We start from the raw sequence: 27,879 nt of genomic DNA, 5'->3' as shown, positions 1-27,879 counted from the left end.
TTAGAAATGAATAAATTGCTGATAAAAGAAAAAAGGAAATTATATTTTAAAATGACTTACAATATTAGAAAGAAACATTCGAATGTTTTAAAATGCATTTACTGTGTAATTTAATAATCAGATTTCAAATGATTCAACAAATTTCTAAACTAGTTAACTATATTTTGTATTAAAAATGAATTCCTATCTAGACTGCAGAAAATTCATCAGATAAATACTTGTAATTGCACTGTTCTGTATTAAGCTAAGCTCATACTGTCATACAAAGAAATGAAATGAATCAAAGCAAATTATTGTTTGCTTTATACCAAGTGACACAAACTGAGTTAGAACATGATTGGTTGAAAAGATTTTAAACATTAGTTATGAAAAGTTGATAGGTCAAATGAATAGAAGTTTGGAAAAAGGTGAGATATTTTCAACTCCTAATGAACTGGTCGAATAGTTAAAAGGGCAGTTCATATTTAGCTCATACTAGTTCATATGTCAAAGTGAACCTAATTTTACACTCATAACAGTTGATTTGACATATGACACACATTCACATTGACATACAAAATAATTTATGTTATCTCAGATATTTAATATAATGATTGTGAAGAACATACAAGAAAACAAAACAGAAAAAACCTAAAAACTCATTTTGAAAAATTATTTCTGTATTTTCGCAGATTGTCCAGCATGTCTGTCTATCGGGGAGACTACAAAATCAGATACTTTCGTATGGTAAAAACTGGCATGCTGGCTTAAGTGAGGCTGTACAGTACATCCCTCTCTAGAGGACGTATGAAAAAAAAATGAAAACTTGTTCATTTTTATGTTACATTAAAAGGAACAAGCTTTTATTCTATAACTGCAAAACTGTTGGCATTATATCAAAAACTATGATTATATGTTTAATTTCTTCATGCCAGTCAATCCACAAAACTATGGTAAATAATAATAACAAACCGTCAATAATAATATTTACAGAAAAATATATTTCTTATTGACTATACATATACAGATGAGTCTTAGTCCATTTTTGTCCCTTCACACACTGTACAAGGCATATATTATGGAATTTATATATATACTTTTAGTTTAATTTTGAAAAATTCTTGTTTCAATGTATTATTATCAATACCATGTGTATAAAATGAAAATGAGAGAGAACATACATCAAAACGGAAAAAAATTGCATACCAATGTTTCTCAGCAGACATCTGGATTTTTGTGGATATTATCTAAGATACAGCTAAGTATAATACTTCATTTCAAGCTGCCTTTATCCCTTATAACATCACCTCAAGATACTTATTTTGTTCTTAATTGAGTGGATAGCAATGGATCCAGGAATCTATTAAGTTGTTAGAGTGGGAGTATATTAATTAAATGAACAAATCCTTGCTTTATATAGCACTGAAATATGAATACTGTTGAATTTTCTGCAAATATATGCTATAAGAACAAGTTCCATTTCAGTTTATAAAATTTTCAATTTATACATACCAAAATTCTCTATTTTAGCTTTTGGAATTTAAATACATTTAATTATATTTGGAAAAAATTATTATTAAAAAAATTATATACTTAATAAATAGTAGAGTGTCAATAATTCAATAAAAACAAAATACAAATGGTCATTTAAAAATTCTTTTGCAAAACATTAATTGATTTTATAAACGTCGCACAATTTAAAACTGAATGACTGACATTCTACTATATCACAAACAAGATTACTGAAATTAACACACCTGATATATTTTCCTAACAGAATTAACGTGTTCACTTAATAAGCCCAAAGTGATTACGCTGCACATGATGCCAGCTGTATAGGTATTAATTCCACCTCCGCTAGCAAACACTCCTCTAAAACATAAAATAAACTATACAATACAATAGAAAAATTTTCAATTATTGGCTTTTTTTACTTGAAATTCCAAAAGCTAAATTTTTATGTAAGCTTGGTGGGACCAGGGTTACGTACTTTTTCTGCATGGTGTAAACTAACCATTCTGGCACTTCCAACCATCCCAATCTAAGTCCCGGTCCAAATATCTTTGAAAACGATCCACTAGAAATCACGTTGCCTTGATAGTCGGGATCGTCCCTTTAATGAACGGATTTTATAAATTCTATCAAGAAACGGCACTTTGGATACAGAAGAAAGCTTACATATTATCGTAAGAAAATAATCTTTTAGGTGCAACGTCTTTATCATCATAATGTAAGAGATGATATACTTCGTCGGCAAAGACCAGGACAGAGAATTCTCTGGCTAGTTTTATTATCTGCTCACATCTTTCTGCAATAAATTTCATAAACAAATTATTACATAAAATTTTTCAAACATTAAAGAAAACTGGGGAGAAAAAAATCTTACCTGGATGCAAGGTGCTTCCAGTGGGATTATGGTAACTTGGTATAAGATATATTAATGCCGAGAGTGGTAAATTCTTCTTACTCCAGTTAATTTTTCTTGTCTTATCCGATTTGTAGGGACTTCCACCAGAAAGCTGTGAGGTAGGAATGGTAGATTGAGATAAACACGATCCTAAAAGGGGTGGCGACTGACTTAGAGGACTGCATAACCGAAGTGCATCTGTTTGTGGAATGCGAGTTAGTAACACATCATCTCTATCACCATTAGATTCCAAAACACATTTAGTCCGATTATCCGATTCTTTTTGACCAGTGGAATGTTCTTCTGTACGTAGAGTTTTCCATTCAGAATCTGAAATATCTGATTGGATATTACTCGAAGATTGATAACCATTTGACTTTGACAGATACATTTCTAATTTCTCTCTCAAATCTTCAATCACAATTCCATCTTTATCAGTTTGAACTAGAGGCAAAATAAATGAACTTTGTCATCAGTCATTCTAACTGTTGGAAAATTTTAAATTAAATTATTTACCTGGAATAATATTCATACTGAAATCCTGAAATAGCTCGAGTGCCAAGTAGTAAGTGGGATCTTCCACAAACACACACATTCCCGGTCGAAACAGTAAACTTACTGTCATCCATAATCCTGATGTTGATCCCCCAGTCTGATATAGCTGTTTACTGAAAGATTTGCAACTTTCAGAGAAAATGTTTTTATAGTTAACTAGTCTAAAACCATTACAGGAAAGACTAAATTTTACAGAAATAAATCTAGCAAGTCTTAAAATCAACCTGATAACAATAAAGTCAAATGATATATTATTCTAAAAGACAAACAGTTTTTTTAATTTAGTATATGCTTTCACAATTCCTCCATTGTACACAATGGGAATATACAATCTAGGACTAAAATCATACATTTGGCTAAAATTCATTTTTGGTTTATGCCAATATAACCCCTCTTCAGTTAGCGATGTTATTTTTTTAAAATATACTGTATACTTATACAGTATATCACCAATGATTGGTTTACGACATTTACATTTTTTTTGTATTTTTTTAATTTCTTGGCTGTAAGAGCTTTATCATTTATTATTATTATTATTATTATATCAGGTCTGAAAATAGATTCTTTATTATACATTTTGCTTGCCGTTTTATGAGGATGATATTAGGTCTGATTCACAATGACACTCATACCTGAAAGGCCCAACCTATATAACAATAGTAACATGTAATAATAGATGATAAAATTAAGCTATTATTATCCAACTGACATCAGCTGTTGTAATAATGTGAGGTATGTTATATTGGTGTCTGTAATATTAAGACATCTTTTTACTGTATTTGATTAAAAATTAAAAAAAATGATTCAAAAAGATTTTTGGAATTTGTTTAAAGTCTAGTTTTTAGTTTAGTTCGAATTTCTATTGATCTTATGTCTATATATGAATTCGATAACACTGAATCCAAAAATGACAGAAGACTGACTAATTTATGAGTCAATTATTAATATTTTAACCATGAAAACAGGAGAAAGATTCAAGTTATAAGTACAAAACAAAAACAGTTATACATAGAACAATTCTTGTTTCAAAAGTAAAAACGAAAACTGTCAAGAAATAAATTTTTATCTTCTGAGAAAACAAATTGCCATCTTAACTGATAAAATGTCTGTTTTCAAGTATGGCATTTCATCTCTCAATGATTATTTACAATTTTATTTTTACTACAGTCACAAACAGGATTTCAATCATCATCTTAACTATTTGGAAATAACATTCTGCAATACATCATTTGTTCTGACATTGTATATGCTAAACATAAATAAGCAGGTATAAATGGGACTGCCATTAAATGGCAAACTTATAAACAAGAATTATTTTCTATATAATTTCTCATCTCTTGAACTTTGTAGAGATAATACAGACTTACTAAACCAATTATTATTGAACCAAAATATACATTACTTTTAAAACTTTCTCTTAAATCCAATAAGATATTTTCAGAACAGTAGAAAACAATTGGCACTAATTTTATGGTCATGGGCAATTATTTATTATGATATCACAATGCTGGGCTGCAAAATATATGCTCTCCGCATCAAATTAGTGGTGTATTGCCCGTGTACGTCATACTTTTCTGTTAGCAATGGAGTCGTGCTGATCATATAACTGCTTTCAGGGGAAAATTTTTCAATTGAAATAACGTGACTTTAGGTTTGTATCAAAAGTTCACACATAGTTAATCGAGGCCTCCTACCCAAGCTTTCCATATCTGGTCTTCAATTTCATTTATCTAACACCATTCTTGCGCTTCATCAAATTTTTTCTTACTTATCTGTGACTTTTTTCTTATTTAATACAGCACTTGTGTTTCAGTAAAGTTTTCTTTCATAATGTTTAAAAAATGTGTCATATATACATTAATAGTGTGCATAATTTAAATATTCATAAAGATTTGCAGTGTCTATTATACGTATCAGTTTTTGTTTAAATTTTATGGTAATGTTGCTGCTTCGATGACAAATGAATATTTTTTACATTATCTAGCTTTAATAAAAATATATTTGAATATTTTCAAGTATTTCTGTTCAATATCATTTTGTTCAATGCACTTATAAAACATTTTATACTGAAGAAGTGTATCATGAGTTGAGAATATAAGTTAAATGAGCCATGTAATTATATATTAATATATATATGAAATAATCTGAAATTTTATAGATATTGATACATTGCTAACTTTCTAGTATTATAAAATATTTTAAAAAATAAGAATCTAATTAGAGTAAAATATTACAAACTTAATTTTAAAAAATGTTAAATCTTCAAACTTACATAGTTAATAGTTCCAGTAAAATAAATATTTAATAAATTTTATTACATAATTCAATAAATAAATCTTTTCAGCATAGATTTTCAAATTAATATTAATCTATAAATTAATTTAAATTAAATATAGTAATTGAAACAATGTCAAATAACCAAAATAATATTTATAAATTTAAAACTTCTTGCAGTAAGAAGAAAAATATTTTTAAGAATAGAAATGACTCTATAATAAAAATTATTATTTATTCAGATTTATATTAATTAATGCTGTAATAAAAAAGATTAGTAAAACAGATTATCCCAAAACTACAAACGAAAAAATAAAAATTACTAGTATTATCCTACTCATTCAAAAACTACAAAATCAAAATTATATAATTGTTTTTTTTTTTTTTTTTTAAAGCTATATATCTAAATTTAATACTACTTAATTAAATATATATTAAGTAAAATTCCCAATTATTATTCCACTTCTTAAACTTACTTGTTACCTTCTAAACTTTATAATGTATTAAATTCCTTGTGAATGAAGGCTACAGATTAAAAAAAATTATTTATAAAAATATGCCTGATTTGAAATGTAAAATAGAAAATATCAATATAAGTAAAATTTTTGGAAATAATTTAAAACTGTGCTTAAAAAACTTTTTTTTTTAATTTTATATTTTCTAAGCATAAAATTTTCAAAAATAAATTTACAAACTTTTAGAAATCTTAAAATATTTCACTTAAAACTGTTACTTGGCATTTTGAATGATAAAAATTGTTATTACACTTTGTTGTTTTAATAATAAATTTAATCATTTAATGACTTTATGTTAATTAAAATAGTTACATTCTATTAATCTAAATGATGAAAAAATTCATCGATGCCAGACTAGGTTATAGACAGGTACTCGTCAAACATCGTAATTTAATGACAAAATCAACGTTAGCATTAATACTGCATAAATTCGGTATATGTTTTCTTAATTGTTCAAGTGACGTAAGTAAGAAATGTCACATTGCATAAATTATTATGCAATATGACATTTCTTATTTATTACGAAAATTCATGTTTTAAATACTTTTTGTATCTTTGCATCTGTAAGGATAAACAAAATTCAAAGTCTAGATTTGTATTTCACAGTAAAAATACTACCTTACTTCTTGCTACAATGTTGTAAGTTCAAATGTAATATAATATTTTGATTTCTGATTAATATTTTACAACACATTATTTTGTGAAATTATTACAAAAGTTGCTTCTAGCCCTTTGGTATAATTATATTAATTAAATTATCAACAACCGTGAGGCAGATAATTTAATTAATATAACATTATTTCGATTTCTAAAGAAAACTGCATTAAAATCAAAATTGTTTGATATTATTTTATATACATCTTCATTTATTAAAAAAATAATTTGATAAGTACTCATTAGACTTTTATTTAAATTCACAAGTATTTTAGTTATAATTAACAGTAAATATTGTAATTTTTTATAATATTTTAATGATAGTTTTTTTATGAATTTTACATGAAATTACGTGAACAAAAAAAATGATAGAATATTCAGAAAAATTCATGAAAAAAACTATCTTCCAATTTTTAATATAAAATCATATTAAAATTTTATTTAGCTCTTTCCATTGTTCCTAGTAGAAAACTTTGTTTTTCTTACTCAACAAAACTTTATTAAAATTTTTAAAATGCAAGATTCTTTACAAAACAAATACTTTCAGTTTATAAAAATATGTCTTAACAATACTTAAAATATCTCTCAATATTTTAAAATGTAATATTTTACATTATAAATTAAAAATAATAAGGATATCTAACCAAAAAAAGACATAATTATCTATTCTTTTTATAAAGGATAACTGTTATCCCTACAGGATTATACATTAAAAGTATACTTAATCATGGTAAGACATCATTGTTAATTATCCTCTAGTTTTTATATATGGGTATAATTTTTATATATGGGTATAGTTTTTATATATCTAGTTTTTATCATAATTAAAGTGCAGGTGTTCAGAGCTCACTATAGAATTTTGAGCCAAAATATATTATTACACCATATGCTACTACAGATACTGTGCTTAATATATGGTTTCAATTTTCAGGAGAAAAAATTCTACTTCATAATTCAGCTATTAGGGTGAAATTTGATGCTGTTATCCTCAATGTGCATATTACATATGTATTCTAAGAAATTTTTGGAGTTAAGAAGGAAAGTACAATAATTTTAATGCTTTAATTACAGATGTGAAATTTTGGAATTCACAATTACATCAAAGAAATGGTTCTGTGCGTCCTCCATCTTCATTCTCTAAAATCTGTATTCATTGTACTACATGGTTCAACAATGCAACTGACCTACATGCAGTTGTCACACATGTGAAAATCACCTTTTAAGACAGTTAGGTTGCCAAGAACATTGCTGATATAGAAGACTCTTTACATAGACCATAACCAAAAGATCTGGTAATTGTGGTAGCCATAAAGTTAGAAATGATCAATAATCACACTCTCATGTGTGATTATTGATCATTTCTAACTCTCATGTGGAAAATGTTGTTGCAGTAAGGCTTGCACATGTAAGCAGATATGTTGGAGTGCACCATCTTGCATAAAGGTCGTGGGTTCAGACAATTTCTCTGCTGCAATGCTGGAATGACAGTTTTGGAGCCCATCTCCATATCTAGCTTATTAATAGGACATGTCACTGACCCAAATACAGATTTTCCTCCCCCCCAAAAAATAATAAAATAAATAAGAACCAATGTTGAAGGATGCTATGAAACTACACCCACAAAAATCACCCTTGGTGTGTGTACTGGAATTTATTGGATAGCATGTGGATTTTTATCAGACCAAATAAAATTATTGAACTTGGTTTTGTAACTCCCAAAATCTCTTAAAAAAGTACCCAATATGCAGATTAAGTGAACAGCATCTCCAAATTTCATACTAAAGATTGAATTTTGAAGTAAATTTTTTTCACAAAATTGAGAACAGTATTATATATGCCAAATTTGATTGAAATATGCCCAATATTTCTTTCTACAAAAAGCTCTGAACACCTACTTTTTAATTATAAATCACCCTGTATAAATTACTACTACTTACACTAAAATATCCTCCTATTTGTCCTCTCACTAAATTTCTTAAATACTTTAAAATTTAACTCCCTTTACTATCAAATATTTCATAAAATATACATTTTATACTTATGTAACAACATATGTAATGTACAGTATAAATAAATTAAATTTTAGATCTATAGAAAGTATTTTTAATTTTATAAATAGTAATAATAATTTTATTTGTATTTAATAATGCCATAAATGTGATTTAAAAAATTACAACTTATCTTAATGACTATATACAGTAGAATCTCATTTTAATGGATCAAAGAACAACAATTTCTTGAAATAATGGATTTTTCCCACGTTCCTCCAAATCCATATAATTTTACCTCCTTTCAGCAGATCTGTTACTTGGAATAACAGATTTTTTTTTACCCCAAATTTATTGTAAACTTTGCATTTTTCAACATTTAGTTAATATTTGGGTGTTTCTGGAAATTTGTACAGTTTGACAATTCATTTGTTACATTTGGGATATGTACAATTCAAAAATTGTACAAAGAGTCAGCCAGCTAATACAATTGAGGAGGAGTCACCTAGTGAACATTATCACTGGTCCAAGAATAGTAACAAAAGTCAGCAAGGCCATAAAGTATTTCCAATTCATAAAGATCTTCCTGATGAGTAACAGCATAAACAAACAGGCGGCCGGATGGCCGAGTGGTCAAGGTGGCAGCCCACCGCTCTGGGGACACGGGTTCGAATCTGAACGNAAAAAAGTAATCTAAATTTACGAATGCGTGTACTGTAAATACAGTACATACTTGTATATATTTTAATATGATTTTATGTGCTTTAAACGTTTATCTAGTGATATTACGACTTCAATATTTGTGGCGGACAGACGTAAAGTCGAATAAAATGACTTAAACTTGATTTTTATTTTTCCATATACTTTTTTAACAAGCGACGTATAATCGGGAACGACGTAACTCGAAACGACGTAAGTCGAGGTATGCCTGTATTGCAGATAAATCATTTGCCAATTATGACGATATTTAAAGAAAGGTTGAATTTTTTTTTTTTACCTACATGGCTACAGAATTTTACAAGAAAGAAATTCATAAGCTTGTGGAACATTGTATTCTATGCATTATATAATAACTAATCCAAAACCTAATTTAATTGACTAAAACCAAATGATCTGTTGAATTATTGGACTATTTTCACACTACATTAATAATCATTTATTAATTAATTTGATTAGATGTAGACAGATATGCTACCATCTTGTATATAACCCATATTGTTATATCTAAATTAATAGTTCCGGAAGCAAAGATTGGGCAGCATCCAGATAGTGTAATAGCATTGCCAATTATGCTATCACATAATTGTACAGTAAGCAGAAATTGTGGGCTCAAGTCCCAATATGGGCTGATTCTTTTCTTCCAGAAACTTCTAAATTAAAAATTAATTTATTACAATTATTAAAATTAATATATGATGACAATATATCTGCCTACCTGAAGTCAAATCAATTGGTACTAATTATTAACATAGCCTGATAATTTGGCAGATCATTTGGCTTTAAGGCCCACCAGTGGCTAAGCAGTTCTGTTCCCTGAACACTGGAAGTTTGGTTGTGGGTTTACTAGAATGAGCTAATCACATGGAGTTTTCTGGGTTTTCTCTATGTCTGTAATGCCTGAATAGTGGCCAGTTACCCTTAAAAGACCTCCTGGAAGGCATTATTCCCTGCATACCAACAAATATCCAGAGAAGGCAACTGAAAACAACTCTGGTATTCCCAGGAATCACTAAGGTGCAAAAACAAAAATGAGATCAACCTATGCCGAGATAATCACCAATGTCGGGAACTGGACATGGCATACAAAAGAAGATCTGGTTTTAATTCTACACATTGTACCAATGGTGATTATATGTACTTCCCTCAGTAAACATTATTTATATCAAATTTATACAATAAATCAATAAATATATCTTATGAAAACAATTGTAAGATCTTTTTAATCATCTAACATAAAACAAACATTCTGAACATAAATATACACTAGGGCAATGGTATTCAAACATTTTAACAGTACGACCCCAAGGTAATTTTCCGCGACCCCATTTGGGGTGGCAACCCATAGATTGAATACTACTGCATAGGGAGTTCTTAACCATTTTCTTCCATGAATCCCTACTCTGAATAATGTTTTTAAATGAATAAAATTACGAAAGAAACCACTGTTATTTTAATAACAGTTTCAATCTAACCATTTAATACCATTTCTACTCTTCTGTTCTCTTTCTTTTCACTTCAAGTAAAATTTAATTATTTATGACAAAGATTTATATATTACCATTAATTAAATTTAAAAAAAAAGCATTGAATATTAGAAATGTGTTAAGATTTTTACAATACAAACTAATCACTCATATAATAGTTCCTCTGTAATTTGCAAAAGAGAAGATCAGAAGATAGAACTGGATTAAAATTGTAATTCCAATTTTGTACAATGTTAATATAGAACATATATTAACATTTGTGTTGTGGCTATAATATTTCTACAAATTTAGTAGTTTATACTAACAACTCTTCTTGAATTTCTTGAAATCTACTCTTCTCAATTCTTCAATCTCGCCTTTCTCATAAAAAGTATTCCATCATGCTTGACAGGGGAATTTCTAGTTACATATAATATTTGTTTTATCACTAATAGACAGCTTGGTAAATAAATGATCCATAATTTAATAAAACTAGAATAATGACATCAAATCTCATTAAATTTTTTCATAATTTGAATACATATCTAATAAAGGACAAATACGCAATGGTACCTTCTACTTCCTATGATTCTAATTTCAAACGTTGCAGAATTAGAGGTGGATAGTTCCAGTCAGAACTGTTTCAAACTCGAAACTACTAGAAACATTTCCACATAGACTGTTGAGACAGTACCAGTTCTGAAACTATCAACACATTCCTCATTTTGTAGTTTTATGAATACAACTTTTAATGGAAAAGTGAACTCTATCTGGATTTGAACATAAAAGTTGAGGTTGTGACAATGTTCCATGACTATTAGGAAATAATGAAATTAGTTTTGAGTATTTTAAATTTAAAGATATTTTTAAAATTTAAAACTTTTATTAGAATTCTTAATTATTTATTATTATTAGTAAACTAGTAGACATGTGTAGCATTGCCCAGCAAAAAAGTAAGAAGGATAAACATTAAAATGAAAACTATATTATAAGTTTGGTTATTTTAAAATACCATTGTAATACTTATGATGAAGTGTTGAGATCAAATAGGGAGGAGAGTGGGACATTATTCAGATTTCATGGCAGTCTATATTTTCCTTGGAATTAATAAGGGGGATGAAATCAGGCAAGGGGCAGAAGTGTCCATGTTTTACAGTAGTTTATATTTCCCTCAGAGTCTCAGAAAATAAGTATAAAAAATTTGGTACAGATCAGGAGTTAATAAGGGAGATGAAATCAGAGAAAGGGCAAATATTCTATTATATATATATATATATATAGAGAGAGAGAGAATAATTGAACAAACAAAAATGTAAATTTAAAAAAATTTAACTGTCTTAATTAAACTGAATATGGAAGAAAAACATTTTATAAACAAGTTGATATAATGCAAAAAATTATAGAGAAATAGTATCAGAGATGTTATACAATCACTATGACCTGTTAAATGGCAATCTAACAAAAACTTATCCAACATATTCAAAGATCAAGTTATCTAATTTTAAGTATTTTTGGAATGGAAAACATTAAGTATAAATGTTAAACTAAAACAACACATGAAAGTAAACATTTTTATTGATACTTTAAAAATATAGCAAGTCTTTACTTAATGTCTGACTGGTTCTTGGAAACTGCAATGTTAAATGAAATGACACATTATGAGACCAATTTTACCATAGGCTGAATAATATAAACAATATATAATTTGGTTAATATTATTCTAATTGGATCATGTTTACAACCTCAGCAATTACTTCACACTTCATAAACCTGTAAAATTGATTTCTACAAATAAAATTCACCCATGATAATTGTAAATGATTACAAGTGTACTTGTGCCTTTCCTCAACACTATGCAGCAAGTCCTCATTTATCGTCACCATGATGTTAAGTGAAGATTTGCTCTACAGTTAACATTTACACAGCAATTCTAATTCTTTACTGAATATACAGAGAATCCTCAAATTTCTCAGTCAATATTTTAAACATCATTCTTACCAGTCAATTATTTAATTTGCATAGTAATTTTAAAATATGATATGGCTTGAAATGTTTATTGTGGCATTTTAAAAATTTTTAAATAATTCATATTAATTTTTTGCTTTGATATGAAATTAATCTAAAAAGATGATCACTGAACTTGCAAATCCAACAAAATTTGTTTAAAAAATAGTTAGTATTTACATGACATGCTTTATCTTAAAAAGTTTTATACAAGAAACAAATTCAAAAGACAAAATTTTCATAAATTATAATGATATTAGTAGTACTCATAAATCAAAATTATAATAAAACTAGCATATGCTTCACAAATTATTTCCACATTACCAACAATACCAAAATTTCAAAATACAATATTTTTATAAACTTAATTAAATATTTTATTTTGGAATTTGGGTATCATCAATAATGTGAAAACTTGTGAAGCATAATTTGTATCGAGTTTCAACACCAATTATATTTAGTGGGATATGCTAGAACAAACAAAATTGGTTCTAGAACATTGTTCATTATAGCATACATTGAAATATACATATTTAGAGGGCAATGTGTTAAGTCCACAGCCTAGAGCAAAGTTACCATTTAATAACTACTTAAACAAGAAAAGTATAAGGGTAAAAACAATATAAAATTAATTTATTTAACTTTTACACACTACACAAGTTTCCTTCTGTTCTACAATGTGAATTTCTTAAGTATAGAAATTCCATTCACAACCTGCAAACTTTTCATTTCTTCCTTGTTTTTTAAAATCATACTGATCATTGCTTTAGCCACAGCCATTCAGCACTCAGATCTCTAACAATTTTTCCACTTTTTATTTGAAAATTATTTCTTCCTTAAGGTCTAAATTAATTAGCTTTCTCATTTTACTTTGCCAGCTCTTGGCTAAAATTATATAGCAGAATAATTTTAAAAATATATTTTATTTCTAAAGATGCAAATGAACAGATATTTGAATCTCACAAACTATAACAATGATTAATGATCTTATCAAGGTAAGAAAACCGTGATATGCACATACTGTCAGCTATGTTCATTGTAGCATATCCCACTGTATTAAATACTAGAATATGTAATTAATTATGTGATTATAAATTTTGTTCTGTAAATGCCAATCTGACGAAGTTACAATGATATATTACCACTTAAAACCATATTCTTTCACACTTTATTCAACAATTAAATCATAAAATAAATTATTCTTGAAACAAAATGGTTTCTGTTATATTTATAAATTAATGTTTATATTTTAAAACCCATCCAATTTTCTCAAAAGAAAACAGAAAATAGTTTGACTAGATAAAATTCAAAACTTGTAAAAATTTAAAACAATTGACTTTTGCAACTCAAATGCAATAATTCACACACAAAAATATATATGCCTATATTTAAAATATTAAGATGTATAATGATATGGACTCTTTTGCTGAACAGCCAATTTATTAATCAAATTTTCTTACAAATGAAATTGTTTATATTATCCATTTATCAACCTATAAAGACCAAAACGTAATAACACAGTTATGCAAGATTTACATCAATTATCATTTAAATCAGGAAATTATATTTAAATAGAAAATGACTGATGTTTATTTAATGAAATGGGGAAGTTGAATAATATGAATGTGTTTGTTACTTGTTATTCAATAAAAAATAAATTGTTAAATCTCAAACTGCTGTTTAACAAAATTAACAAATTTTTCTACATTAAAGTTTGGGATTTACTGTACTGTATATGAAAATGGAGTCAAAGACCATGCCTAATGTAAATTTTATTAATTAAGTTTAACTAAGCTAATGAATAAATGCATATTTTACATTATTTCAATTGAAATATCTTGTTTAATTAAAATCCATTATTAAAAATTAATCCAATTCCTTTTTTTTAATACTTACCTACATACATTTTCTCCATATTCTTTTGATAAAAATCGAGCCAACTGATGCCTGAATTGCCAATTTCCTTGTTCTAATCCATACTGAAATAGTTGTGCATCGCTTTCTAATTCTTGCATCTATAAAACATAATTATCAAAATTATAAAACTTTTTCAACCATAATTTAGCTGATATGATATAATAATAAATAATATAAACAGACAAAATAGAAACAATTAGCTCAGATTTGTCAATAATAATTTTTAACCACATCAAATTCAGAAGTTTTTTAAAATTAATTTCAAATTTTAGCAATTTACTGTAAAATTTGTTTAAATTACTGAAAAAGTTAATTCAAATTATAAATAAACCAAGTATAAATGTATGCAAAGATCTCAAATTGAATCAATTAGAAGGTTTTTTAAAATAAAAATAATTCCTAAAAGGGTGATTTAAGCAATTTTCTCATGCTCATGATTTCTTTTCAATTCTCTCACAATGTAATTCTAAATTTATACAATTATACAATTTAGTAAAACTCTGTATAGTTTCATATTATTCATGGAAGATTTAAATTAAATGATATTGTTTTATTTAAATACAGGATAAATATTTTAATATAAAAATAGATGATAGACATACTCAAAAGTTGTCTTCATTGTAAATAGAATGAAACATATCCAAGATGGTGATGATGTCACTTACATTTAAAGGCAACATAGCTGAAACAGATTTCAATAATGAAATAACTGTACCTTTCAATACTTTTCCAGTACAAATATTCTTTTTGACAAATGTTTTCAGCTTTCTTTATAAGTCTTCCTCAGATCTGTCAGGAATTCACCAACTGAATGTTCTAAAATCAGAATACTGGTAGGTACCAAATATATTAAAATTCAAAATTTAAAAGATGGAACAACCAGGCTACATGAGACCATGTATTTCACAAAATGTCAGGATTTACAAGATGGCTCTAAACAGTATGTTTAAAATATTATCTTCCATACAAATTATGGGCATCCTGTTGAATTTTCTTTCATGGGTTCTCAAAAAATGATTTTCATGCTGCTAATAAGAAATCAGTACTTGTGTTTATGCAAGTTGTTTGTAATGAAGCTTTATATTTCTCCAGTATTTCTAAACTTCTTAGATGGTTCTCATGGATGACTTGTTCAGACATTACTGCCTACAATCTTCATGCATTTGGAAATTTTTCTCTTGAAGATGCATCTCAGGAAGACATCCTTCTGTCATTAATAAAGAGAAGAGAACTGAAAGCAATCATCAAGGCAGATCCAAAACAAACATGACAAATGCTTACAGAAATGTTTAAAGTAAGTAATAAAACTATTTGATTGCATCTCAAAGCCATCAAGAAAGGGGTCAAGGTCAGATGAGTTCCTCATGAGCTGAATGAAAACCATCAGCAGCAATGATTTCTGCTGGGACATCTTTACTCATTTGTCACAGAAATGTTTAATGTACACATTACTAGTCAAATTGAGGAAACAAGCATCTCACACTACAAGATGGAATTCATAAATGGAAGATTCTTCTGTGTGTACATGACTGGCCATGTATTATGTACTATGAGCTGCTTCCACATGGTCAAATAATATCATAGATCTATAAATCTCAGTTTGAAAGGAGTACAGGAAGCTCATTTAAAAAAACAACCTGGTAAATCAAAGCGGTGTTTTGTTTCTACAGAATAACATAAGACCACAAGTAGCATGAACAATAGTTGAAAAATCTCCAGTCTAAGGGCTGTTTCACACTATGACTGACTGGACCAACTCCAAATCATGTTGCCATGACAACAGCAGTTGGTCAGCAAACTAGTACCACCAGTCAGGCAGATTTAAAAAGTTAAATATTTGTAGTTGGGTCAGAGCAGTCAATGAGCTACAGCCAATGAGAGCTTCAAATCAGAGTTTGGATCAATTATAGTTTAGATTTATCCAATCTACGTCGAAGTTAGAAAATGGCGGAAAGTATAGATTTCTCGGAAGCTTTAATAAATGAAGTCAGAACATATCCGTGGCTTTATGATATTCAGCGAGCCGATTATAAAGACAACATAAAAAAATAATTCTTGGACGGAGATTTCCAAGAAACTAAATGTTGAAGGTACGTGATTGACTAATCTAATAATCTAATAATGATGCGATATATCTAAATGCACGATCGCTTTCCATGACCGCCATGTTTTCTGTTTAATTTAAAAAGCTTATCATGATTTGGCTAATGTATTGATCTATAACACGCATTCTGATTGGTCCTTATGAGTCGGCCACTGATATATAATCATACTCAGTGTGAATGTTTTTACTACTAGTCGGTCCGATTATAAAATTGGTCGGGTCGGACCAGTCGGTCATAGTGTGAAACTAAGGTGGGAAATCCATCTTACTCTCCACATCTTTCCCTTCAGACCACCACCTGTTTGTTTCTCTACAAAACTATACAGGTATACCTCGCCTTACGTCGGTAATTGGTTCCAGGAAAACGACGTAAGTCGAATTTACCTGTCTCCGAATCTACTTATCACTAGGAAAGCATTTTAAATAATATATGGTTAATAAAAATCTATTTTAAGCTTACAAACAAATAAATTTTAGTTTTTAATATAGTACAAAAAAAATAATCTAAATTTACAATTGCGTGTACTGTAAATACAGTACATACTTGTATATATTTTAATATGATTTTATGTGCTTTAAACGTTTATCTAGTGATATTACGACTTCAATATTTGTGGCGGACAGACGTAAAGTCGAATAAAATGACTTAAACTTGATTTTTATTTTTCCATATACTTTTTTAACAAGCGACGTATAATCGGGAACGACGTAACTCGAAACGACGTAAGTCGAGGTATGCCTGTATTGCAGATAAATCATTTGCCAATTATGACGATATTTAAAGAAAGGTTGAATTTTTTTTTTTTACCTACATGGCTACAGAATTTTACAAGAAAGAAATTCATAAGCTTGTGGAACATTGTATTCTATGCATTATATAATAACTAATCCAAAACCTAATTTAATTGACTAAAACCAAATGATCTGTTGAATTATTGGACTATTTTCACACTACATTAATAATCATTTATTAATTAATTTGATTAGATGTAGACAGATATGCTACCATCTTGTATATAACCCATATTGTTATATCTAAATTAATAGTTCCGGAAGCAAAGATTGGGCAGCATCCAGATAGTGTAATAGCATTGCCAATTATGCTATCACATAATTGTACAGTAAGCAGAAATTGTGGGCTCAAGTCCCAATATGGGCTGATTCTTTTCTTCCAGAAACTTCTAAATTAAAAATTAATTTATTACAATTATTAAAATTAATATATGATGACAATATATCTGCCTACCTGAAGTCAAATCAATTGGTACTAATTATTAACATAGCCTGATAATTTGGCAGATCATTTGGCTTTAAGGCCCACCAGTGGCTAAGCAGTTCTGTTCCCTGAACACTGGAAGTTTGGTTGTGGGTTTACTAGAATGAGCTAATCACATGGAGTTTTCTGGGTTTTCTCTATGTCTGTAATGCCTGAATAGTGGCCAGTTACCCTTAAAAGACCTCCTGGAAGGCATTATTCCCTGCATACCAACAAATATCCAGAGAAGGCAACTGAAAACAACTCTGGTATTCCCAGGAATCACTAAGGTGCAAAAACAAAAATGAGATCAACCTATGCCGAGATAATCACCAATGTCGGGAACTGGACATGGCATACAAAAGAAGATCTGGTTTTAATTCTACACATTGTACCAATGGTGATTATATGTACTTCCCTCAGTAAACATTATTTATATCAAATTTATACAATAAATCAATAAATATATCTTATGAAAACAATTGTAAGACCTTTTTAATCATCTAACATAAAACAAACATTCTGAACATAAATATACACTAGGGCAATGGTATTCAAACATTTTAACAGTACGACCCCAAGGTAATTTTCCGCGACCCCATTTGGGGTGGCAACCCATAGATTGAATACTACTGCATAGGGAGTTCTTAACCATTTTCTTCCATGAATCCCTACTCTGAATAATGTTTTTAAATGAATAAAATTACGAAAGAAACCACTGTTATTTTAATAACAGTTTCAATCTAACCATTTAATACCATTTCTACTCTTCTGTTCTCTTTCTTTTCACTTCAAGTAAAATTTAATTATTTATGACAAAGATTTATATATTACCATTAATTAAATTTAAAAAAAAAGCATTGAATATTAGAAATGTGTTAAGATTTTTACAATACAAACTAATCACTCATATAATAGTTCCTCTGTAATTTGCAAAAGAGAAGATCAGAAGATAGAACTGGATTAAAATTGTAATTCCAATTTTGTACAATGTTAATATAGAACATATATTAACATTTGTGTTGTGGCTATAATATTTCTACAAATTTAGTAGTTTATACTAACAACTCTTCTTGAATTTCTTGAAATCTACTCTTCTCAATTCTTCAATCTCGCCTTTCTCATAAAAAGTATTCCATCATGCTTGACAGGGGAATTTCTAGTTACATATAATATTTGTTTTATCACTAATAGACAGCTTGGTAAATAAATGATCCATAATTTAATAAAACTAGAATAATGACATCAAATCTCATTAAATTTTTTCATAATTTGAATACATATCTAATAAAGGACAAATACGCAATGGTACCTTCTACTTCCTATGATTCTAATTTCAAACGTTGCAGAATTAGAGGTGGATAGTTCCAGTCAGAACTGTTTCAAACTCGAAACTACTAGAAACATTTCCACATAGACTGTTGAGACAGTACCAGTTCTGAAACTATCAACACATTCCTCATTTTGTAGTTTTATGAATACAACTTTTAATGGAAAAGTGAACTCTATCTGGATTTGAACATAAAAGTTGAGGTTGTGACAATGTTCCATGACTATTAGGAAATAATGAAATTAGTTTTGAGTATTTTAAATTTAAAGATATTTTTAAAATTTAAAACTTTTATTAGAATTCTTAATTATTTATTATTATTAGTAAACTAGTAGACATGTGTAGCATTGCCCAGCAAAAAAGTAAGAAGGATAAACATTAAAATGAAAACTATATTATAAGTTTGGTTATTTTAAAATACCATTGTAATACTTATGATGAAGTGTTGAGATCAAATAGGGAGGAGAGTGGGACATTATTCAGATTTCATGGCAGTCTATATTTTCCTTGGAATTAATAAGGGGGATGAAATCAGGCAAGGGGCAGAAGTGTCCATGTTTTACAGTAGTTTATATTTCCCTCAGAGTCTCAGAAAATAAGTATAAAAAATTTGGTACAGATCAGGAGTTAATAAGGGAGATGAAATCAGAGAAAGGGCAAATATTCTATTATATATATATATATATATAACCAATGAAAAACCAAGTCCAACAGCAGTTCCGACAGAATATAATGATTCTGTGGAACTGTCTAGTCCAACAGACTAAGCATATCCAAGAAACCATTCCATTGGAAGAGTTTTGCACATGGATCAGTTCCAACAATTCCAGTCCCAGAAGTGGAACTGGATTTTTTAAACCTGTAATTCAGAGTTCAAACATTATACTAATATCAACTAATATAATTTAAATAAATACAATATTCTGTTATTTAAAAAATTTTAATATTTATGAAAAAAAATTAAAATTAAAATGATATATAATGATGAGTACGCCTCAAGTGGACATTTCGCAAAATGTAACTTTTTTGACTGAAAGAAAAAAGAAGAATTTTACGTGAAATAAAAAATATTGATAAAAATCGATATCTCAAGAAAAATTGATGGAACTTGATGAAATTTGATACTTAAATAAAAAAAAAGTTAGCAGATGAAGATGATATTCATATTTTGTCTGTATATCTTTATATATACATATAACTAACACCTTATTCTTGCCGAGAAATATAAATTTATTCCAAACAAACGTTTTCAACCTGATTTACAGGCCATCGTCAGGTTTATAACCAAATTCGAATTAAAGGATTCCATCAATGGAATACAAAATTAAAAATTAACTAAGCAACGGAATAAGATAAAAATAAAATTAAAATATTAAATATCCAACGGGGTAACACAAAACAAAAATGTAAAAATGTACATAGAAGTATTAATACAATTATTATGACTGGTTAGAGCTCTTATTAAACTTCTTAATTATAAACTTCCATGTGAGGGATGCAGAAAGTCTTCCCTCTGCATGGAAGTTTATAGTTAAGAAGTTTAATAAGAGTTCTAACCAGTCATAATAATTGTATTAATACTTCTATGTACATTTTTTACATTTTTATATTTTTGTTTTATGTTACCCCGTTGGATATTTAATATTTTAATTTTATTTTTATCTTATTCCGTTGCTTAGTTAATTTTTAATTTTGAATTTTGTATTCCATTGATGGAATCCTTTAATTCGAATTTGATTATAAACCTGACGATGGCCTGTAAATCAGGTTGAAAATGTTTGTTTGGAATAAATTTATATTTCTCGGCAAGAATAAGGTGTTAGTTATATGTATATGTATGATTTGCTGAGTACTTTATAATTTTATTGTATATCTTTAGTTTTTTTTAATAAAATGTGAATTTGGATAAACAGAAAGCATTCTAATTCCAGTATAGTAAGGTTCACTTTGTTAAGCCGTTCATTCATTTGCTTGCTTACTTGACAACTTACCGAGCCTTATGATATTTTATGATAATTATTGTTTTTCAAGTTCAATAACTAACTTATTTTATTTAAATAAGTTAATTATTTAAAATAAACTTATTTTTAGTATTTAAATAAAAAATATATATTGTTTAATATGTTAAACAATATATATATATATATTTTAACAACTATTTAAGAATAAATAAATTAGCTCTTCATGAATAAAAGACTAACCATTCAATCAAAAAAGTGATATAAAGTATATAAATAAAATATTTGTAAATACTAATATATCTGAAAAAATTTATTTAAGTGATAATTAAAAAGTCAAGATATGTCACAATAATAATTAATACAAATATGTAATTTTAATCAGTATGCTTGTTTGCTACAAACACATTTAACTTTTAATTTTTCTGTAATTCAATAAACTGCTTGTTATTATTTGTATTTATTTTTTTAAATTTTATAAATTGAATTAAATCAAAATTTTTTTTACCATTCGATAATTAGTTGCTTGTTTCATGATGTTTGGCAGCATCTGAAGTATTTCGGTTCCTGGACCTCCTGCATTTAGATATACTAAATTTCTTCGATAATAACCTTTAGCATGAAACACACTATTGAATCTTTGACTTTCTGCATCTATAGTTGGAGATATAACAGATGTATCCATGCTATCTAAAGAGAGGAGAAAAAAAAATTAACAATATCATCATTCAGTAATATAAAAATTGCCAATGTTCATCAAATTAAAAAACTGTACTATGAAAAGAATTTTATCCTTGAAGCTATTAATGTTGTAAAAATAGTAAAGGCAAAACATCAAAATAAAAAAAAAGGGAACAAATGCAGCCTTAAGGTAAAAGTGACATTCTAAAAAAAAAAAAAAAATCATAATAATAATAATAGAAAACTTGAACTGAACTACAAATTCTTAGTTGGAAAAATCTCAAATGTTATTTATAGAATTTATAATTTTTACAATTCATTTTATTTTATATTATCAAAAGTTTACAAATGATAAAAATACCATTAAAACTACAATCGAATTAAATACGAACATATTAAATAATACTTTTTATTAATAAGAACTTTTTTACAGATTATTTTAAATAACAACTTGCCAGGGATCAGGTGCGTAAAATACTGCATGAATTAAAATAACTTTTTCACATCAGCAAAACTATAGTTTTTAAAACCGTTATAGCAGTTTTAGCTACCTGAATAATTTTTTTTTTTTTTTTTTTTTAAAAAGTCAAAGAGAAAGCTACAAAAATAAATTTATATCAAACCATCACCACTCAAATTTAATATAAAAAGTTTTACTAAAACTGATCCAAATACAAACTAGCAGTTACTATATTTGTTTTAAATAAGTTATTCATGTAGATCATTTGACTATAATACTAAAATTAATACCATTATTATAAAGAATTTACTTAATTTCATAAATTTATTTTATAAAATATTAAATATGTGGAAAACTTACTTGATGTAAAATTTAATGCAAAAAATACTAATTTGGCTATCTGCAAATAATATCGGTGATAAAAAATTTTAAAAATTTACCATATGTAATTTGAATTAAAAAATTCTTTGCATAGTTAACTTGATATATTTTGAAATTGTATATGCTAAAATTTCCAAACTAACTGATTAATGTTTAATTAATGTATTATACAGTGAAGTCTGCTTAAGAGAGCCTCAGAATCGCTGCATCATGCTCCTTTATCTGAAGTAATAAAATCACAGTGATGTCTTACTTTATTTGCAATAAATATTAAACATTTCCATCAGAGAAGTTACCACATTTATGTTCACCTATTTCACATTTTGTTTATACATTCATTGTCATAAAAATTAGCACACCAAGGAGTTGTTGTCAGAATCAAACAAAATTGTATAGTACATGTGTGAGTGTAACAGTAATATAAATTATTCCAAAATGAAAGCAAAGAATCATTTATTGTAAACTACAAATGAAAAGTGATTCTAGAACCCTATTGGGCCATCTCTAGCATGAATACACAATGTGATACAAGCAGGTATGTAGGCATACAGGTGCTGCATGGTATCCTGTGGCAGTCCACAGTTCCCACAAGCAGTCTTCTAGTTTGGCCAAACTCCTAAGCTGTTCAAATTGGAGTCCCAGGTAATCCCAAACATTTTCGATCAGTGAAAAATCAGCAGACCGGGCAGGCCAGGGACATGTGGCAATATGGTGGAGACAGTCCTGTGACACACTTGCTGTTTGTAGTCAAGTATTGTCCTGTTGGAAAATGACTCTTGGGAGCCCTGCCATAAGAGGCAACATATGTGGCTGCAGGATGACACTAACATATTACTGGGCTGTCATGGGCCCTTGGATCACTATCAGAAGTGACTAGCTGTCTTATGTGATGGCACCCCAGATCATCACACTAGCTGTAGGAATGATGTGCCACTCCAAAGCATAGGCAGGATTGAGTCTTTGTCAGTGCCCAAACTGAATCTAGATTTGTCACTGTAGACAACCTGCTTCCATTCCACTGCAGTCCAATCCTGTCAGGAGCAACACCACTCCAAACAGAGGCAATGGTGGCTGGTGTCAATGGCAGCACATGTAATGGTTGCTGCAATACCAATGTTCCTCACCCAGGCATCTCAAAATGGTTTAGACAGACATAGGGGCTTGTAATGATGGCGCCAACTGTGTCCGAATGGGGGACAATGATACAGTCAGTTGTGCGAATTCTTGTTGGAGGACCAGGCAGTCCTCTTGGCTAGTAGTCTGTTGAGAGAATCCTGAGCCTGGGTGCTGTGTGTGTGAGCTCTCTCTCTCTCATCGACTGGTCCCCACACTTGTTCACAGTGTTGTCAGAATAGCCTAGATGGCAGGCTTTTTGGCAAGATGACCATCCAGCTTCTCTCAACCTGATGATCCTTCACTTCTCAAACTCAGTTAGTTGTTCATATGGTTTTTGATTGCAACATAAAGGCATCTTTAGTGATACAGCATCCTTCTGCCATAGGTAAACTACAGACAGGATGCCTTTGCATGCTTTTAATGAACTTTAATGCCCTGTGCTGGCATTACACAATGAGCTGTCACACTATAACTCTAATCATTTCCATGTCTGCTTGAGACTAATCTGCATGCAAGTTTCACAGGAATACTACAATTCTTTGGTGTGCTAATTTTTATGGCAATTAGTGTATTTTTATTGAACATTTCTATTGACAAATTTGTCTAGAATTGTCTATTATAAAAATCCATGAGTGACCATGTAAAATTTAAGGTGTGTTGGATTTAAAGAAGTATAGTAACCTAATTTATTTAAAAAATTTGAAAATACAAGTTTGATAATAAGTAAAGTATATAAGTACTTCTCAGAAACTGAAAGTTTAAATGTAAAATAATGCTAACATTAAACATCAGCAGAAATTGAAACTCTGCTGAAGTTTACTTATAAAATAACACTAACCTTAAAGCATATTTCAATTTTAATAATTCAAACAGTTTATTATAAAATAAATTATTCAAATCTAGCAAATATATTAAACTCTTATAAACTACTTATAACAGAGAATGAAAAAAACAAAAAAAAAATCTAGATACACTCCTAGAACAACAAATAAAGTGAGTAAAGGAAGTTTATAAATTTTAAAAAAATGTTAAAATATCATTGCACAAACTGAAATTTCAAACTATTCATAAATCTAGTTATTGGCAGAGGCATCACATGAAAGGAAACAAAGCAAACTTGTTTACTTACAGTATTGTTGACAAGTGTATCTTTACAGCAATGTTTACAATAATTACTCGAAACTGTGATTACTTCTTATGAGAACATCTGACAACCTTCATTTATGAGAATACAATTGACCCTGCTGAGGATTTCGTCGCTTGAATATCCGTTGTGGCTGCACATATGCAAGATATACCTGGCATCTTGGAAACTGTATGCCAATCACTCCATCGACACTGCCAAGAGTGTATTACTGTTGGTAGACCCAATTTTGAGCAATTATTGTAAACATTGCTGTAAGAATGCACTTGTCAATGATACTGTAAGTAAACAATTTATGTTGCTTTTCATATGTTATTTCTTATGTTAGTGCCTCAACACATCACTTGCATCCATACTTTCCTATACAAAAATGTTTCTTTGTAATGTGCTCTACTATCCCCTTAAAGTTTGTCCCATGTAATCACTGTGTATCATTTATTGTTACAGAATGTTAGCAGAATCTCTTCTAACATTCTGTACAATTGATGCCTGAAGCAGTCCCCTAATGGAGACCGAAAATGTTTGTTTTTATGATTCCAAGACATATTATCTTTGCTGGAAGAGTATATATGGTATTTTATATTAATTAATTTTTTCTTCCTTTGTACTATTTTTAATTTAGTAATTTTTATAATTGTATGTTCTAGAAAGGCTTTTGTATTTAAAATGCTTATTCTTAAATTTTTATGTTTTGACAGTTGTAATATTCTTTCTAATGTAGTCTTAGGAGGATCTTTTAAAAATGTAAAAAATGTTTGCAGTAAACAAGTTTTCTGGAATTACATGGAGTTAAACTGGATAAAATGAAATTCCAACATATCTTTTAATTTATAAATTTAAATCAGCTATAAAAAAAGAATTGGTATGTATAAATCAAAACGAAAAATGTTTACATTGTACATAAATATGAAAAAAATTGTGCTAAAAGATAAAAAGATGAGAAAACTAAAAACACTCCAAATTTAAATTTATTTTGTCTGTCCTTCATCAAAAGTGGAAATACAAAACACTTCAAAACCTGTTACGCAACTGTTTCTAAATATAGCTGATACAATACAAAAAAAGCTCATGTAAACACTACAGAAACGTTAGAAAAACAAACCATCTACAATGTAACATATCTGTTAGAATTCCGGAATATTTTTATACTAGAATAAATTGACTGAATCTCAATTTGAACTCCGATAAATCCAATAATATTTTAGAAAATGTTATTTTAAGGATTAAAATGTTCTTGAATTTATCACAATACTTATTTGAAACTAGAAAAAAAAATCAAATCATAACAACATAAAAAAACTATACTGATGAAAAATTCAAGGCTTATCAAAGTTCAACTAGGACAACAGTTGTAGCTATTCTTGATGTTTATAAATTTCTCACATCATCTTAAAATATATTAAAAATGTTTTGGGAATTCAGTTTATTTTATTTTTTGTCATCTGATAACACTCTTACTGTGAAAAAAACCAAATCAATCTTTTTAAACAAAACATAATGCTTCAGTTAATTTAGATGTTATTACTGTATGAACTAAAACATCGGAATGAGTAAATTTTAACATTTATTTGCTGGTGTTTTGGTGTTATTGGTATAAAGCATTTAAGCTTAGCTCAAATGTCTTTTTAATTTTCACAGCTCATTGGCAACATTTCTGGTATTTCCTATATTTTCAAACAATTTTAGCATAAAAGCAAAATATTTTATATTCAGAGATCAAAAACAATTTTTAAAAGTTTTCTTTATCTAATACAATAGAATTGCAAAATCATATATCAACATCTCAAAATTTGATGTTACTAAATCACAGCTAAATTATTGCTGTAATAGAGAGGTTGAGGCAGACGTTTTAAACGTGTAAACGTGTAGGTCGGATGTTCGGCGCCGCTTTCCCGTAAGCCTAAAAGTTTGACAATGATGTTTGGAATGTCGAGCGTGATTCCACCAACTATCCAAACACCATTGTCAAACTTTTAGGCTTACGGGAAAGCGGCGCCGAACATCCGACCTACACGTTTACACGTTTAAAACGTCTGCCTCAACCTCTCTAATGTATGGGGCTATTTTTCTGCTATTATTAATAATTAAATTTTAAGTAATCTGATAATTAGTAATGGTGTCTAATGCATTCTTCTAATACCAAATTGCTTAAAATTTAATTATTAATAGTAACAGAAATATAGCCCCATACATTATGGCAATCGTTTGGCTCATTGTAAAATCAACTGTCATTAATTTTATTATTGAATGAATAAGTTTGCTCACAATTTTATATACAAACTTTTAAAAATTTATGTAATTTTCATTATTAAATAACAAAAAAAAGAATAATATCTGAAAATTTTCATAAAATATTTGAAAACTAATGAAGCAAACAATATACCTTTAATAGTGGATAAGGTTGAAGAAATATTAACGTTTTTTCCCTGGTTAATGAGCTATCCTCAGATGTGGATACAGATAAAAGAAATTCTAGTATTAGATATGAAAGAAAGATGGAATAGAGGTTGGCCTGTTAACAAGTTGAAAATGAACACTTTAGCATTACTCCAGCCTTACCACTGTTAAAAAATACATTGCTTACAGTGGCTAGTTCAACCCTGATACTTAAAAACTGAATTTTACTTTCTTTAAAATAAATATACATTATACTTCTTATATTTAAAGACATTTCTTTAAGGCTAATTATTTATATACTATTTTGCTTAATTTATATAAATTCTTCTTTGAAATTTATACAGTCGACCCCCCCATAACACGGTAGATACGTTCCGGTTTTTATGAATCCATTTTCTACGAGTCCAGCCAATCACAGCCCGGCATGTATGCAGTTTACGGACTACGGCTGTTTGAAAGGTTTCTTCCATAAAATTAATCGATTCTAGACTAATTCGACTCAACATTTCCAAAATATGTATAATTTTTTGGGAATAATCCATATAAACTATGCTATAAACAAAAAATTGTAGGATTA

The 27,879-nt window shown here is 28.5% G+C and overlaps 1 protein-coding gene across 2 annotated transcripts in view; it reads right to left on the bottom strand.

Annotated features, from left to right (window-relative positions):
• The window catches only part of LOC111612876 (aromatic amino acid aminotransferase DDB_G0287711-like), a 50,712-nt gene that overhangs the window by 3,867 nt on the left and 18,966 nt on the right, over nucleotides 1-27,879 (bottom strand). For both annotated transcript variants that reach the window (XM_023354158.1, XM_023354159.1), the window contains exons 2-8: nucleotides 21,632-21,813; nucleotides 14,456-14,574; nucleotides 2,903-3,054; nucleotides 2,366-2,830; nucleotides 2,158-2,287; nucleotides 1,970-2,092; nucleotides 1,737-1,851 (exon numbers count right to left, since the gene is read on the bottom strand). In XM_023354158.1, coding sequence (XP_023209926.1) covers nucleotides 1,737-1,851; nucleotides 1,970-2,092; nucleotides 2,158-2,287; nucleotides 2,366-2,830; nucleotides 2,903-3,054; nucleotides 14,456-14,574; nucleotides 21,632-21,808 — 1,281 coding nt within the window. In that variant the 5' untranslated portion in view covers nucleotides 21,809-21,813. The remainder of the gene's footprint in view (nucleotides 1-1,736; nucleotides 1,852-1,969; nucleotides 2,093-2,157; nucleotides 2,288-2,365; nucleotides 2,831-2,902; nucleotides 3,055-14,455; nucleotides 14,575-21,631; nucleotides 21,814-27,879) is intronic.

This window comes from Centruroides sculpturatus, unplaced genomic scaffold (genome assembly GCF_000671375.1).
Source record: "Centruroides sculpturatus isolate CEXI.00-Female unplaced genomic scaffold, Cexi_2.0 scaffold1732, whole genome shotgun sequence".
NCBI classification, from domain to species: domain Eukaryota; kingdom Metazoa; phylum Arthropoda; class Arachnida; order Scorpiones; family Buthidae; genus Centruroides; species Centruroides sculpturatus.
This window is presented reverse-complemented; position numbering and strand designations above follow the sequence as displayed.